The sequence below is a fragment of the Alexandromys fortis genome, unplaced genomic scaffold, assembly GCF_014885135.2.
Source record: "Alexandromys fortis isolate MF-2015 unplaced genomic scaffold, M_Fortis_MF-2015_v1.1 scaffold_349, whole genome shotgun sequence".
NCBI classification, from domain to species: Eukaryota; Metazoa; Chordata; class Mammalia; order Rodentia; family Cricetidae; genus Alexandromys; species Alexandromys fortis.
In genome coordinates this window covers 112,559-129,724 of record NW_026068216.1, presented here as the reverse complement: position 1 = coordinate 129,724, position 17,166 = coordinate 112,559, and the positions used below count along the sequence as shown (strand labels likewise).

The window sequence follows — 17,166 nt, the reverse complement described above, 5'->3', positions numbered from 1 at the left end:
TCTCTAACGAGGCACACGAGATGACTATACGAAAAGGAGCAAGTCCCCTAAACTGCTGTCCTAGACCACTAGTTAGTATTTGCACTGCTACTGACAGGCAACAAACGCCCCCTGCATACTTATCTTGGATCACTCTCACAGCAGACCCAAAATTATCCAGAGAAGCAGAGCAGTAAGCTGGTAACTCCTGCCCTCTATTGGCCGGCATGTGTCAGAGCCAGGAGCAGAGGCTCACACACTACCAGACCAAAGTACAAGCTACTACCCAGTGGGTTAAACAAAATCTTGACTCATAGTTTATATGATCTGTAGTCACTGGGCAGAAAGTATTAAAGGAAATCTCTTTACCCTTAACACACTGAACCTATAACTACTCAAAAAACATCTATTAAAAAGAAAAAAACATTTTGAGGTGGGTGTAATGGCACAAACCTTTAATCCAGCACAGACAGAGACAGAGACCTCTGGGTTTTGAGGCCAGGCTGGTCTACAGAGTAAATTCAGGACAGCCAAGGCTACACAGAGAAACTGTCTCCAAAAACAAAACAATTCCATTCTAGGGCTAAAAAGGCTCTCAGTTGGTAGAATGTTTGCCTGGGATCTAAGAAGACCTAGGTTCAATCCCTTCCCTTAGTAATACAAAATGAACAAACAGAAGTTCATTCTAAAAGAGAGTTCATGAGTTACCCTTTATGTATTAACCTGACAACAGGAAACGGCAGTTCATCTTCCTTAGTCCTATTTCCCAAGATCCAACTGTTCCTATGACATGCCCAACTTTAGCCTCATGAGGAGATTCTACAGAGGAGGAGTTTGTCTGCTTAGTACAGAAAATCTACAGGGGCAGGACAGAAAACAGAACACAGTAAGCCAGGCTATGCCCTTGCCCCCAAGACAAGAATCATTTTCCATTCACCTAAAATCCAAAAGAAACAATATTATCAACCCAGTCAAAATGAAGAACTAAATTCTCTTCCTGTCTGAGACAGGCCTGGGTAGCAAATTTAGCAATCCTCTTTTACAAAACCAGAAAACACACAAAAAAAACTAACCAAACCCCCCCACCCCCAAAAAGAAAAACAAAACAAAACAAAAGCCCACTAGGTTTGCACCCTTGACACTGTCTTAAACTGTTTAAAATTTCAGATCCTGATGGACAAAATCAGTTCATACAAAGAATTTAATCTCCATAGTGAGCAAGCAGCTCTTTGTCAGAAACTTTATTAGGCTAATTTATGTTTTTGACATTTTTGCTTATTTATCTGAAAGAAGAAGTGTCCACCACAGTGATGAGAGTTGGTTCTCCCCTTCTACTACGTAGGTTTTGAGGACTGAACTCAAACTCAGATGCTGAGGCTTGGTGGTAACCACCTCTATCCAATGAGCCATCTTGCTAGCCCAAATTGATTTTATTTCCTATAATCCCAGACGCCAAACACACATTTTAAAAAACAGGTCTTGATTTCTTATCATAGGAAAAACATAAAATTCAAAGACAGTAAACAGAAAATCTTAATCTGTGAGCATTATTAACTCTAATCCATTTGTTCTAATTTAGCCAGAAATGCAGATGAGGACTGTCAAGGACATTTCCCTCCTTGGGAGTGAGATGACATTGTTAATTAAAACAATGTGGTGGTTCGGATGAGATGTCCCCCATATTCTCAGGTATTTGAATACTTGGTCCCTAGCTGTTGGCAAAGTTGTGGCGGGCTTAGGAGATGAAGTAAGTGTGTCACTGGTTTTAAAAGCCATGCAGTTTCTAGTGCGCATGCTCTCCCTCCCTCCCTCCCTCCCTCCCTCTGTCCTTTCTGCTTGTTAAAGGTGTGAACTCTCCCACTTGCTGCTCCAGCTACCCTGCTTCCCCACCATGGCCATGATAATAATGGACTATCATCCCTCTGGAACTGTAAGTCCAAACAAACCCTTCCTTCTAAAAATTGCCTTGGCCATGATATTTCATCACTGCACAAGAAAAGTAACTAATGCAGACTTAGAAAACAGAACAGCTTCATAGTCCATAAACAGGCTGAAGAGGAAACACAAAACCCCAAAACCAGTCAGGCAGTGGTGGGCGGTGCACACCTTTAACCCTAGCACTAGGTCTAGGCAGGCAAATCTCTGAGTTCAAGGACAGCCTGGTCTACAGAGTAAGTAACAGGACAGCCAGGACTGTACAGAGAAACCCTGTCTTGAAAAACAAACAAACAAAAATACAAACCACCTAACACTGGAGAAATGGCTCTGTGGCTCAGCGCAACTTTTGCTCTTGTATAAGGCTGATCCCTACGTCACACGGTGGCTCACAACCACTCCCAACAGCAGCTCCATAGGATCAGATGCCTCTGACTTCTGTGGTCACCAAATATGCACATGGCTCACAAACATACACGCAAGCAAAATATTCATATGCATAAAATAAATAAATCTAAAACAATAGTAAAGTCTATCTAGGCTACGAGGACTAGAAACACAATCATTATTTTAATATTTAATTTCTACTCTATATGTGTGAATACTTTGCTTGCAGGCACTACGCTCATGCAGGGCCAGAATAGAGTATCAGAGTCCCTGGAACTGAAGTTCCAGGTTATTAGCCGCTACATGGACGATAAGAATCAAATCCTGGAAGAGAGAGAGGGAGAGAATGTGTATACACAACATAATTCACACCCTGTCCAACAGACAGGGATCCGTGTAGAGCAAGTCACAAAGTGACTGGAAAATGAGCACTGGGTGTGGCCACGAGCCTGGCACCCCAGGACTCCAGAGGCTGGTGAGGACTGGTAGTAGTCTGAGGTCAGCCGAAGTAAGCTACGATGGAAGACCCTGTTTCAAAACCCAAAACAAATAACAAATACTGACACAGCCAGGATACATTTCACCTCCAACAGGGTCTCTACTGTTTAAATCAAATTCTAACTGTTAAGTCCAAAGCAGGTCCTAAAAATGGCAAAGCCACTGACAATATCCTAAATGACATTCTGGGCTAACCTGAGGCTGGATTCTTAACAGGGTAACAGGACTGCTATGAGGTAAACAAAAACGTAGACCCAGCATCCCTCAGCAATCTCATGAAGTGAATTCCTGTTTGCCTGGCAAGTTATTAGTTCCCTTATCTGTCTCCAACAGACAACTATCTCCAACAAAGGGCATCTAGTTCCAGATTAAGCCAAATTAGTCTGTAACAGATTAAAGTCCTCACTCTAGCCCCAAGGTTTTCTGGCTCCCCCACACACACACCTGTCCCCATAAAACTGGCAAGACCCAGCAGTTTGTTCCCCTAAATACACTTTTCCTTTCTAAAAAAAAATTTATTTATTATTTATTTTATGTATGAGTTTTCTAACTATATGTATTATGCCAGAAGAGGGCATCAGATCCCACTACAGATGGTTGTGAGTCACCATGTGATTGCTGAGAATTGAACTCAGGACCTTTGGAAGAGCAGCCAGTGCTCTTAACCTCTGAGCCATCTCTCCAGCCCTGAACTTTTCTTTCTGTCCACAGTGGCCTAGGTCAGTATTTGCCCTATGCTTTTGCTTACAGAAACTTTTCACAGAATAGCACCTCTACAAACTCCATCTACTTCAGGGAGTTTTCAAAGTTCTTTATAACAAGTATTATCACAGATTTTCAAATACAATTTGATCATTTAAAAGACTACCTGCGGGGTGGGGCTGGAGGTGAAACAGCTTTCCAGGATTTGTGTCGGTCTTGGTTCAGTGGCCATCACAAGAGTGAAACAGTGAGAGCAACAGAACGCAAAAGACAGACAGACAGGTAATATCAGCATCTAGTCAATTCAGGTTAAAACGTATTCAGACCTCTTAGACATAATTTTCTTCAGACAACTCCAAAAACCAGACTGCAATCCTACTCACAGGTCAGCTGACAGCCCTTCATTCAGTGTCTGACCTACAACCACCTGCAGTGCGGTCATCTTTCCTAGTAACGTTTTCTAACTTTGAGTGTTTACCAGTAGAAGCTGAAGGCAGTCTCCAAATCTGTTTCTGCTCCAACCCTAAGAACTCAAGTAAAAAGCAAAGAAAAAAAAAAAAAAAAAAGAAAAAACTTCAAGCCAAACCACCAAACCTCAGTGCTTTAGACAAATTAATTTAGTCCAAAAACAAAAGATACTGCCTGAGGCATGGGCTTTGAGACCTTCTCTGGGAATCAAGACATTCCAAAGTATCAGTATGTATGATATTTACACTAGAATGTAAATAAGTCACTTGGGTTGCTCCCCAGGCAAAGTGCAAGACTAACCAGAGATGATGGTGGGCCTCGTCAAACCCAATTCCAAGACTGGGAAGACTGGCTTTCAGATGATCTATCAAAATAACAGCCAGATACATGCTCAAGTATCTCAGTTACTAAATGAAAGGTTCACATGGCTCTCAACCAACCAACAACCCCCCCAGCAAACTACAAGGAGAACATGACTTCCAATGCTGATAGTCAAGATTGATAACAAGGTTATGTTATGTTCTAAGGCATGTATTGATGGGCTGGTGGTACACACCTTTAATTCCAACATTCAGGAGGGAGAGGCAGGCTAGTCTCTGAGTTAGAGGCCAGTCTTGTCTGCAGAGCAAGTTCCAAGACAGCCAGGGCTACACAGAGAAACCCTGTCTCAAAATAAGATTAAAAATAAAATAAAACAAAGCCTACATACATCAAGGGCCGGTGAGATGGCTCAACAGGTAAAAGCACTGGCTGCCACGTCTGCCAACCTGCATTCTATCTCTGGAATTCATACAGAAGAGAGAACCAACATGGTCTGTCCTCTGACATATATGTATGTATACATGTGTATCCTCTGACCTACATATAGCATTTTGTACATACCCATACATATCTTTCTTTATGCCTACCTTGAACAATTCACTAGTAAACACCTGTGTAGTGATGTTTTGTTTATGATTTAACAATTAAAGCTTGCCCGAAGATCAGAGTGCAGAGTTAAGCCACTAGAGGCCAGGGAGTGGTGGCACACACCTTTAACCCAGCACTAGGGAGGTAGAGACAGGAATGATTTGGCTGGGAGGAGAGAGGAGCTCAGTGCAGTCTGAGGTTTAGCAGAGACAGGGAGTCTGGAGATGCAGCCCGAGGACTGAATCGCCCCTTCGATCTGAGAATTGGTAGAGGTAAAAAAACTCTCTAGTGGCTGGCCTCTCTGGTTCTCTGATCTTCAGCATTAACCTCTATATTTGATTCTGGGTTTTAATTATTAAGACCAACTAGAGGGCTGGAGAGAGAGAGATGGCTCAGAGGTTAAGAGCACTGGTTGCTCTGCCAGAGGTCCTGAGTTCAGTTCCCAGCAACCACATGGTGGCTCACAACCATCTGTAATGAGATCTGATGCCCTCTTCTGGCGTGTGTGTGTGTATAATTAATAAATTAATTTAAAAAACAAATTTAAGAAAGACCAACTAGAATTTGTGCTACACACCTGAGTCCCATTAAGTCCCTTGACCTAGAGGAGGTCACAGGTCACAACTCCAGGAAGAGGAGAACCTGAAGAGGAGCCATTCAGATCCACAGACTATATACTCAGGACCTGAATGGTTATTTAGGTATATTTAGGATATGCTCTAGTAGAAAAGTGGGCAAAGTAGACAAAGACTCATTAAAAAGCCAGGATGGGGGCTGAAGAAATTAAGAAGACTGACTGCTCTCCCAGAGGACCCAGGTTCAATTCCCAGCACCTACATGGCAGCTCATTACTGTCTGTAACTCCAGCTCCAGGAGTTCCAACACCTTCATACATATACACATGCAGGCAAAACACCAATGCACATAAAATAAATAATTTTGTAAAAAAAATCAGAATGCACAGCTAACCTAAGCCACGGAGGCCACACCAGGCTCAGATGGGCATGGAGACGCCTCTAACAGTTTGGAAATGGCAAACGTAGCATTTTCACAACTCCTCTCGTGTCTCTAGCAAACCTGTTTATATCCACTTAAGAGAGAACCAAGAGATGAGCTTTGCTACTGCAGCTGCGTGAGTCTCAGTATCTTGGATAGCTGTCGCTTGCTGCTATGATGACTCTATGCACACCTAACCGGTCCACTCTCCCTGCAGTAAACCAGGGTGACAAAAGTAGAACTCGGGTTAAAAAACAAAAAATAAAACAGCTGGGCAGTGCTGGTGCATCTCTGTGAGTTCAAGGCCAGTCTGGTCTACAGAGCCAGGGCTATACAGTGAAACCCTGTCTCAAAAAAGCAAAGCAAAGCAAAGCAAAGCAAAGCAAAACAAAACAAAACAAAACCCCAACCAATGTAGACCCAACCCTCAGTAACCATAAATGTGCCCAGAAGACTATGTCACACTAAAATCAACTGGACAGAAGTTTGTCTAGTGAACAAACCAAAGCTACCGCGGCCATGGGACAGAGCTGTGCCAATCAGACACTCCTAGGCTCCTTCTCCAGGGTTAGAATGGGCATACTATGGTGAAAGCAGGTAGGGGTCTAGTTGGATAACACCAACACAGAAACACAGTAACTTGGAGTTTGGGATTTTGGGTTCTTTTTATAACTACAATAATATTTTTCCAAGCTACAGTGGAACCACCTTTTGAGGCTTCAACATAACCATTACAAATGTTTAACTTTAACCTTGACCCTGGAATCTTTTCAGATTTTCTACAAAGAACCCTCCTCCCTCTCCCCCCAAATTCAGCAGGCTCTCATCGAGTCTGCTGAGAATCATTAACAAAGAGGATCTTCAGCACTCAATTCTCAGCTCTAGAACCAAGGTCCTTCCCTCAACCACAAGGCCCAGCTCAAGTGTCAGACAGAAGAGGACGAGACGAGAGCAGCTTTTGTTATAGGCACAAGTCAGATACTGTTGTGGGGCAAAACTGAGATGTCTCTCCCATAAGTTACAGGCATATCTAGTTTGAAAGAGAATTAGGTCTCAAGGGAGTTCACTGTAAAGCAAGAATGTGCACCTAATGTTATTCTGACCTCCACACATGTACCATGACACACATTAGTTCCCCACAAATAACACATGTGTATTTTTTTAATCTGTCAAGGGCCAACAGGATATCTCAGTGAATAAAGACATCTCAGTGTAATCCCAGAACCCACATACATGATAGAGAAAACCAGTTCCCTATGTTGTCCTCCTGTGAGTCTACATATGTGCCCCCACACACATGTGCCCACGCATGTTTTGAAAACTGTCATTGCTGACACCTGGGACTGTCATCCATTGTGGGGATCTGTCCTGAGTACTGCGGAATTTGTGCCAGCATCCCTGGCCTTCAATCTCTGCATGGCAGTACACCAGCCTTCTACATATGCCTAGAAAACATGTCTACATTGCCTAAAGTCTTGAGGAGAGACATCAGAACCACTTCTTGGACTACTACAGCTTTCACTATATAAGGTAGACAAGCTCTGTCAAAAGGTCAATTAGAGCAAAAAGCAGATACTGTCTAAAGAATTCCTAGAATCTGCTTCAAAGTAGCTACACACTGCAAATCCATGTGGAAGGAAGGTAGTACCTCTCAATGAAGCTGAGTCTCAAGAAGAGTCCTTACATCTTCCTGTGCCACCACTCCTGGGATATGAGAGGTAACAACTTGATAGGATGCTCAACACATGCTTTGAGTGACAGCAAGAGCAACATGTGCCTGTGACAGATCATGGTTCACTTAAATTAAATTAGTGAATTCAAAAGACCAGAAGCATGAAAGCTGACAAATATATTGTCATTATTTAAGATGGTATAAATCGCCTTTGCTTAAAAACAAAACAAAACAAAAACATAAGCGGGGCTGGAGAGATGCTTCAGCGGTTAGAGCACTGGCTGCTCTTCCGAAGGACCTGGGTTCATTTCTCAGCACCCACATGCTTGCTCACAACTATCTGAAACTCCAGTTCCAGGGAATCCAACACTCTCACACAGACATACATGCAAGCAAAATACCAATGCCATAAACTAAAAACAAATTTAAAAAAAAAATCAAACATAAACTAGGCGGTGATGGCACATGCACTTGGTACTTGGAAGACAGAGGCAAGAGGATCTCTGTGAGTCTGAAGCTAGCCTGGTCTACAGAGTAAGTTCCAGAAAAGCCATGGCTACACAGAGAAAACCTGCCGAGAGAGAGAGAGAGAGAGAGAGAGAGAGAGAGAGAGAGAGAGAGAGAGAGAGAGAGAGAGAACCAAGATAAAATAAGAACTGGAAAAAATGTACTATCCAAGCCGGGTGGTGGTGGTGGTGGTGGTGGTGGTGGTGGTGGTGGTGGTGGTGGTGGTGGTGGTGCACACCTTTAATCACAGCAGAGGCAGGTGGATCTCTGTGAGTTCAAGGTCAGCATGGTCTACAAGAGCTAGCTCCAGGCCAGGCTCCAAAGCTGCAGAGAAACCCTGTCAAACAAAAACAAAACAAACAAACAAAAAAATATTATCCAAAATACTAATTGTTTTCCTTAGAAATTAACTTGTTTTAGAAACCCTCTCTCTCTCTTGTTTAAAAAGAAAACAGAAACAGTTGCACTTTCCCAATGGAGAAGTCTGTACTCACTACCACATCCTCTCCTGGAGTATTTCCAAAAGTGCACAAAGCTGCCTTGTGCTTTTGCAACTGGCGATACAGAGGGACCTTCTAGAACACGGGGTGAGAGCAGATGAGGGAGCCACATCCAGCTAGAATCCCATCCTACTATACCAGCACCTGAGCATGTTTGCTCAAGAGTAACGTGGTAAACCAGCAATTAATGGCACAAATAACAACTGTTACCAGGCAGTTGTGCTGTGCCATTTCTAGGGATTGCAAGTCTTTGGGGGATTTGGTACTGAATCTAATAGACTAGCAGGGGGAAAAAAACTGTGTGAGAAGAGGAATTAGAACTCAAGAAGATAATGACAACAGACCACAAAGTGCTGTGGACAGCAAGGAAGCCCTCTTGCCTCTCTAATCTTGGCAGCAAAAGGGTAACTTACTGCCAGGCTGTTCTTGAGAATAGCATGTCACCAACCACCCCCAGGGTACCCTAAGCTGCTGTGCCACCTGGAAAGCAAGAGATGACTTTCAAAGCTTATAGAACTCAGCTTCAAATGCCCACTTCTCCCAGAAAGAGGTTATGTTCTAGGATCTCATGTATAAATATAAATATGGATTTTAAAAATACAAATAAAAAGCAAACAGAGACTGACAGAAGCCAAGAGGGACAATCACAGCATTAACAACCACATGATGGCTCACAGCCATCCATAGTGGGATCCAATGCCCTTTTCTGGCATAAAGGTTACATGTAGATAGAGCACCCACAAATAAAATTAAATAAACAAACAAACAGACCTTAAAAAAAAAAAACCTGGGCCAGGCTGGGCTGTGGTGGCACACACCTTTAATCCCAGCACTCAGGTGGCAGAGTCAGGCAGATCTCTGAGTTAGAGGCCAGCCTGGTCTACACATTAAGTTCTAGAACAATGTGGAAAGACCCTGTTTCAGAAAACAAAACAAAGAACTTATTTGGGGGTTGGGGTGGTGTAGTGAGAGCTGCAGGCTGCGTTCCTGCCGCCCAGCTCCTGGCCACCTGGATAGCTTATGCCCCAATATAACAACACACAAACTGTATTCATTTAAACACTACCTGGTTTCATTATATCTAGCCTCTTCTTGGCTCTCATATCTTGCCTAACCCATATTTAGTAATCTGTGTAGCACCAGTCTTACCGGGAAAGATTCAGCATGTCTGACCTGGCGGCTTGCTTCATGCGTCTGCCCTGGAGAGGAGAGGCATGGCGTCTGCCTCACTTCCTCCCAGCATTCTGTTGTTTTCTCCGCCTACCTAATTTTCTGTCCTATCAAGGGCCAAGGCAGTTCCTTTATTAACCAATGAAATCAACTCAAAACAGAAGACTCTCAAATCAGGGTGAGACTGGAATGATAGCCCAGTGATTAAGAGAATTTACTGCTCTTGGAGAAGATCCACGTTTGGTTCCCAGCACCTACATCAGCTCACAACCACCTGTAACTCCAGCCCTGAAGAATCTGACACCCATACACTTACATATATTGTAAAGAAAACATTTTTTAAAAGTTGCCTAAACAAACAACAAAAAAATTGCTTATTTTGATGTTATATTTAAGTCTGCTACCATGACGACAACAGGAACAACCCCAAACTTTATGGTCACACTGATTTCTTCTCTTTTTTTTGGGGGGGGGGGAGTTTGGAGACAGGGTGTCTCTGTGTAGCCCTGGCTGTCCTGGAACTCACTCTGTAGACCAGCTGGCCTCGGACTCGAGAGACCCACCTGCCTCTGCCTCCAAGTGCTGGGATGAAAGACATGCGCCACCACCATGGTTTTAGGCACTGTGCAGCAAGGGACCCATCCTCTAAGAGGACTTTCTTTACTACACTGTATTAGCACTCTTCTATTGCTGTGATAAAATACCATAACAAGGCAACTTAGGGAAGAAAGAGTTTATTCTAGAATGATCTTATCTAAAGGGATAAAAACCACTACAGCGTAAGGTACAGCAGCAGGCATGGCAGCAGGAGCAGAAAGCTAAGAGATCAGATCTTGAACCATGAGTTTGAAATAGAAAAAACAAAACTAGAAGCTTTTAATTTCAAAAGCTTACCCTGAGGGACATATCCCTGCAAGGCACACCTCCTCAACCACCCCAAACAGTCCCCACAGGGGACCCAATATTCAACTATCTGAGCCTGGGCTGGGGGGCATTTTCACTAAAGTGAAAGCACTGTCCCACCAGCCAAATAAACCCACTTCCCCCTTAAGGTCACTCCCAGCTCGGATGCCCTCTACTCCAATGCCAAGCTATAGGCCCACTCACCTGCCCACCTTCAGGAGCCCCAAGAGAACTGAATCCAGAACACCAGTGCTTCCCGAGTCACAGGGTCTCAGAACTAAAATGTCACATTTCCCTTATAGATTCCCTTGCACACATGACTGAAGAACAAGGATGTTCAGAATCATGTGGGGGTTTGTTTTTAGAAAAACACATTCCCCTGTTGTTGCCATGCAATACTGAGTCCCAAGTACCCATCCACAGTGGGCACAGGGTTCACTGGCCATTGCAGAGACAACCAGAGTACCAAAGATATTCACCAGAGCCTGGATATGCCAAATACACACAGAATATACTCTTCCAATGAATCAATCACACTTTAAACCTAAACTATTGCACTTCATAATTCTTCTAAATTATCTTTGAATTTTGTTTTCTTAGACAGGGTGGCACTTGGAACCATGGCTAGCCTGGAACTCACAGAGATCCTCCTGCCTCTTCCTCCCAAGTGCTGGGAGGCAGGCACTAAGATGCCGGGCACCTCTTTGAATTTTTAAGTAAACTACAAAATGTAAAGATGTAAAAGTTGGAACTAGATAAAATCATGATGGCTTAAACAAGAGATCAACCATGGACTGCTTTTTTTTTTTAATGTACAGTGATTTTCAACAGGAAAACCAAGCAGTCGTGGCAGTCCATAGAGCCTAGCACTTGGAGTTAGTGGAACCTGTAGTGATGCACACCTTTAATCCCAGCACTTGGGAGGCAAAGGCAGGCAGAACACTGAGTTTGGGGACAGCCTGGTCTACAGAGTTCCAGTACAGCCAGGGCTACATAGAGAAATACTGTTTGGGGAAGAAAAAAAAAGAGAGAAAGGCTGGGGCAAAAGACTCACTAAGAGTTCAAGGCCAGCCTAACACCACACTGCGTTCCCAGTCTGCTTGGCCTGTAGAGGAATAACACATCTGAAAACAAAACAAACAAGTGTTTACACCAGGTGCAGGTGAGACAGGAAGATCTCCATCCAGTTCAAGGTCACCTTGGTCTCCATAGTCAGACTGTCTCAAAAAACATAAAAATAAAAACCATTTCAGCCTCAGCACAATTATTCTTTTACACTCCCTTTTAAGTGTATGTACATGTGTGTGTATTTGTTTAAAATCCATTAAAAAGAATTTGGGCAGTTAGAGTGCCGGCTCAGTGGTTAAGAGCACTGGCTATTCTTCCAAAGCACGCAGGTTCAAGTCCCAGGACACATATGGCAGCTCACAACTGTCTAACTCCAGCGCCAGGGAATCCAAATCCCTCTTCCAGCCTGTGAAGGCACCAGAAACAAATGGTACACAGACAAATACTTGCAGGTAAAACATCTATACACGTAAAGTAATAATGAAATTTGAAGAACAGATTTAAAAAATAATTTGGGGCTAGAGAGACAGTTCATCAGGTAAGAACACGCACTGCTCCTTCAGAAGACCTGAGTTTAGTTCCCAGCACCTGTCAGTTCATACCACCCCTAACTCCAGCTCCAGGGGATCCTGATGCCCGAGGATACATGCCTTCAACATGTACATACCAACACACAGACACACACTCACAAGTTTTCTTTAATCTAAAGTGTTTTAATTTAATTTCAAATTTGAAAAAGTAATAACAATAAAAAAGAACTTGTAGGCCAGCAAGACGGCTCACTGGTAAGGCTCACACGGCCACAGCTGACAATTGGGGAAACTGCTGTCCTCTGGCCTCCCTGTGTGCTGTGGAGGATGTAAGGAAGGCACGCGCATAAACATTATATATGTTTGTTTTGGAGCAGGGTCTCTCTATGATAAGCATGGCTGTCCTGCAACTCTCTGTAGAACAGGCTGGCCTTGAAGAACTCAGAGATCCACCTGCCTCTGCCTCCTGAGTACTGGGAATAAAGGTGTGTACCACTCACTATACCTGGCAACAAATGTAATTTTAAATGTATTCTGTTTTAAGTGGATGGGTGCTTGCCTGCATGTGTCTGTGCACTATGTGCATGCCTGGTGAGCACCGCGTTCACAAGAGGGTACCTGACACCTAAGAGTGACCAAAGGTTGCAGCTATAATGTGGACAAGCTGAAAATTGAAGCTAGGTCCTCTATAAGAGCAACAAGTGCCTGAACCACAGAGACTGGTAAATTCTTCTTAAAAGTGAGCTCTGCAGCCCAGCAGTGTCCCATACTGGAACACCCTTCCAAGGCTATGATATATGGCACACATATCAACCTAACTTAAAAGCACAGCTCTTATCTATCTCCAAAAACTGAAAGCGATAAGAACTTCAGTCTATGGCAAAAGCTACACTAGCAAAGATCTAGAAAAGGAACCCTGGGGAATAATTAGCATTTCCTGGAGAGCAAAGTTGTTTTTCACGCACAGCAAACAACAACTTTCTCCAACCAAAGAAGTAAATGAAATTGTTTTGTACTACGACTGACAGTCCCTACTAGGCTCCCTTGTCACCCTATGTGACCTGTGACAAGTCCTTAAAAACCAAACACCTTTTGTTCTTGATTTTAGTTTTATGAGACAGTGTCTTGCCATGCAATTCAAACTGATCTAGAGTTTATTACACAGTCCAACTGAGCCGGAAACTCAAATTTCTACCTACTGTGTCGGCCTCCAGAGTGCTGGGATTACAGGTTGTAGACACCACACCTGGCTAGAGATGCTTTAAAAACAAAAACAAACAAACAAACAAACAAAAAAAACTGCTGAAAGTATCCAGTTTTCCCAGATGTCTAAGGTTCTGGACAGATTTTAAATCCTTCATGTTTGAAGTTTTCTATTTTTTGGCTACAAAAAAACTGGGAAAAGATTACTCTTAGGCTTAAGACACTGCCCTCAAAATTTTTTGCCACTGAAAATGTGAACAAGAAAAAGTAACAAGATACCTATTCTTGATTTAAGTTGGGTATTAAATTCGGGTCAGTTTTCCTACCACACACAGCTTAACATCTCCCTTAGGTGCGACCTCCCTGATGGTTATAACAACTTATGCAAACTCCCAGAAGGCACTGAGAGCCCATAAAACTTCCACCCACCAACACAGGTGATGAAGGGAGGGAGAGCCGGTGGCTAATGGCAGAAATGACGGTCTGTGTCCTGGGAGTCCCATGTCAGACTGGACAAAGGGTTGTGGGCTGCAATACCAGTGCATGGGATCTGACATAAGGGGGCCAGCAGGTTAAACATCCCTGGTGGAATCTGCGGATGTGGTCCAGTTCGGGTAGTGGGCGTTAAACTAGGGTGGGTCCCTAAGTCTAGATTCTGGCTGTAGGTCACAATCAGTGAATTGGTCCTGGTGCTGAATCTAGCCTTGCTCCTGGATAGCGGTCAGGTTCCCTCCGGAAGGGTGACCAGAGGTCTGGTCCAGGGTCTGATCCCGCTCGTAGGTAGCTGGGGTGGTGGGTCTGGGTCCTGCCTGCCCCCCAGGATCTGGGTCCCTCCCTCCCGAGGGGTGGCCAGCGTGGGTCAGGTCCAGGCCGCAGCCCCCGCCCGCCACTTACACGCGCGGCAGCTGCAGCGGCGGCGCCCCGCGCCGCTGGAACACCCCGTCCACGAACACGCCGTTCTTGCCGAGACAGCGCAGGTAGAAGTCGCCGCCCGCGTCCGGCCGGGGCTGCGCGGGTTCCGGGGCGGCCGCGCTATGGCCGCCGCCCGGGGGCGTGAAGATCTCCAGGTGGCGCCGCGAGATGAAGCTCGAATGGCCCATGCTCACGTCCACCGAGCCCTGCGACGAGTTGCGCCCGATGGTCACCGAACGCTTCTTCATGAGGTACTCGAACTCGCGGCCTTCGAGCCGCGCCACGGCCCAGCCGCCCGGCGGGGATCCGCCGCCCCCGGCCCCGCCGCCCGCGGGAGGGGCGCCCGCGCCCGACAGCGCCGCCGCGGCCGCCATCGCCTGCGAGGCCCGGCCGATCCGCGCGGGCGCCCTGGCGGGCCGAGGCCCGGGCGCGGTCGTGGGCCGCGCGAGCCGAGCACGGTCGCGGAGACCGCCGGCCGGCGAAGAGAGCTGCGAGGGCGGGAGCTCGCGCGGCCGCGCGCCGGGCCCGACGACGGACGGGCACGCTGGCCAATGGGCGCGGCGCACGCAGTGGGGCTACCGAGCCCGGCCAATGGTGAGCCGCGCCGCCGAGCGCCCGCACGTCCGGCGGCGTCGCGCGACGCAGCTTGGCCGCGGCGGCGCGGAAAACCCGGGGCGGATGGGGAGCTGGCGTGGGGCCGCGCGCGTTCGCGGGGTGAGCGGGGGTCCAAGGTCACGACGGACGCGGGCGCGCCCGGAGAGCCGGTGACCACGCTCGTACTGCACCCTAGGCTTGCGTCGAGTCCCGCACGCTGCACGGCTAGTGTGACAGCGCACGGCTGCAACTCAAAACTACCCCGGTGTATAGTTCTGCACTCAGTAATTCATAGCAATGACTGCAAATCTGAACGTTTTGCCAGCGTGTGTGTGTGAGTGTGTGTGTGAGTGTGAGACAGAGAGAGCCAGCCAGCCCATCACTCCTTTAAAAAAGAAACCATCACGGGGGCCTGAGAACAGCAGAGCCGTGCAGATCGAGCAGGCTGTGAGGGGCTCAAGAAGCCGGTGCCATACAGGGGCGAAGCTCAGGCCCCAGTGTCTTTTCCAGGACCGAAGGGCAGCGATGCACCTGCTTTGGTTCTGCTAAGGGAGGCACGTGGTCATGAGGAACGTCACACCAACATGGTGGCCCCTAGGTGCTGGCTGATGCGATGCAGTGTTCTCTCACTGAGGCACAAAAGGAGTTCAGGTCAGGGACCGTATAGTGGAGAAGTTGAGAGCAGGCTATACTTACTCTGCACAAGAGCTTCTAAATAGCGGCCCCGGGCGAGAGGCGTCAGAACGTTTTGCATTTTAATTCATTCTGTGTGTCCCAGCGATAAATGTAATGACAATCAACGTGTCTCTATAACATTGCCATGTCTTTTTTGACATATAGATGACTAATCACCGTACAAATTTCTAAAGGTTGACTGCTTTGTACTATAAATATGGAAGAAAGCCATTTCATTAAACATTCATTTGAGGGATTGTAGATGATGTAGAGATAACCATGGAAATAAATAGGTAAACGTCTAGAGACAAAACGCAGTCAAAGGACAATGCGTAGTCAAGAGCAAGAAGTGTTCGCCATCACTGACAGCGACTGAGCTTCTGCTTTATACATGTTCGAGCCCAGGGCCGTTTTGAGGCTGCACTGTGCTTCAAGCATCTACCTATAACAGGGCTAAATCTTTTTCCACTCTCCACCAATTTTTGTCCAATAATTTTTTACACAATCCTGGTAATAACAGGTATACAAAATAAACATACAGTTACGTTGCTTTGTTTGGCTTTTGTGGTTGATTTTGGGGGTTTTTTTTGGGGGGGAAGAAAGGCAAGAGTCTTGTTCTCTAGCTCTGATTGGCCTGGAACTTACTATGTAGGTCAGGATCACCTAGAACTCATAGAGATCCACCCACCTCTGCTTGCCAAGTGTCGGGATAAAAGACACATACCACACCATATCTGGCCAAACCAAACACTTATAATAAATTATAAAGATATTTATTTTAGAGCAATTATTCAACATACATGTTTAGCTTTTATTAGCATAAAGCAAATTTGCATACTAATAGGGTCCATGTGCTTGTCTAGTTTTATATATATACATATATATGTGTGTGTATATATATATATATATACATATATATATATATATATATGAGTGAATGCTTCTCTCTTGCAGGATGTGTGGACACCATGGACTGATGTCAGGATGTCTTCCCCAATGTTTATTTTCCTTGTCTTTTTGTGAGGCAAGGTCTCTCAATGAACCTGGAGTTCACCTTTTGGGCAAGGCTAGCTGACCAGTGAGTCCCCAGGATCCACCCGCATATAATTCTTCCTAAGCCCCACCCCCACCCCCACCCAGCTGAGTATTTGATCCTGCAGGACACAGAGCATCTTTGATGATTTTCAGTTGCTTCATATGCTGAACGTTTGATCCTGCAAGACATAGAGCATCTTTGATGATTTTCAGTTTGATCTGTATGCAGGGTATCACTATGTAGCCCTGACTGGCCTGGAACTCAGAGTCACCTTTCTCTGCATCCCAAGTACTGAAATTTAATGCATACTCCAGCAAATTTTGATTTTATGATTATCACTGCTAGGAATACTGCTTTATATAAATACACAGCTACAAAATGGCAGAAGTGTGTTTAGTATCACCTCAATAGGTGGGAATACTTTCTCCAAAAACAAATGTAAAATAAAAATCCTGCCGGGTGGTGTTGACATACGCCTTTAATCCCAGCATTTGGGAGGTAGAGGCAGGCAGATATCTGTGA

At 45.4% G+C, this 17,166-nt stretch overlaps 1 protein-coding gene across 2 annotated transcripts in view; it reads right to left on the bottom strand.

The window, feature by feature from the left end:
• The window catches only part of Foxk2 (forkhead box K2), a 38,809-nt gene extending 24,001 nt beyond the window's left edge, over nucleotides 1–14,808 (bottom strand). The window contains exon 1 of one of the 2 annotated variants that reach the window (XM_050130445.1): nucleotides 14,322–14,808. In XM_050130445.1, coding sequence (XP_049986402.1) covers nucleotides 14,322–14,713 — 392 coding nt within the window. In that variant the 5' untranslated portion in view covers nucleotides 14,714–14,808. The remainder of the gene's footprint in view (nucleotides 1–14,321) is intronic. The other variant, XM_050130444.1, reaches the window with a different exon arrangement.
• Between the last annotated feature and the right edge of the window lie 2,358 nt (nucleotides 14,809–17,166).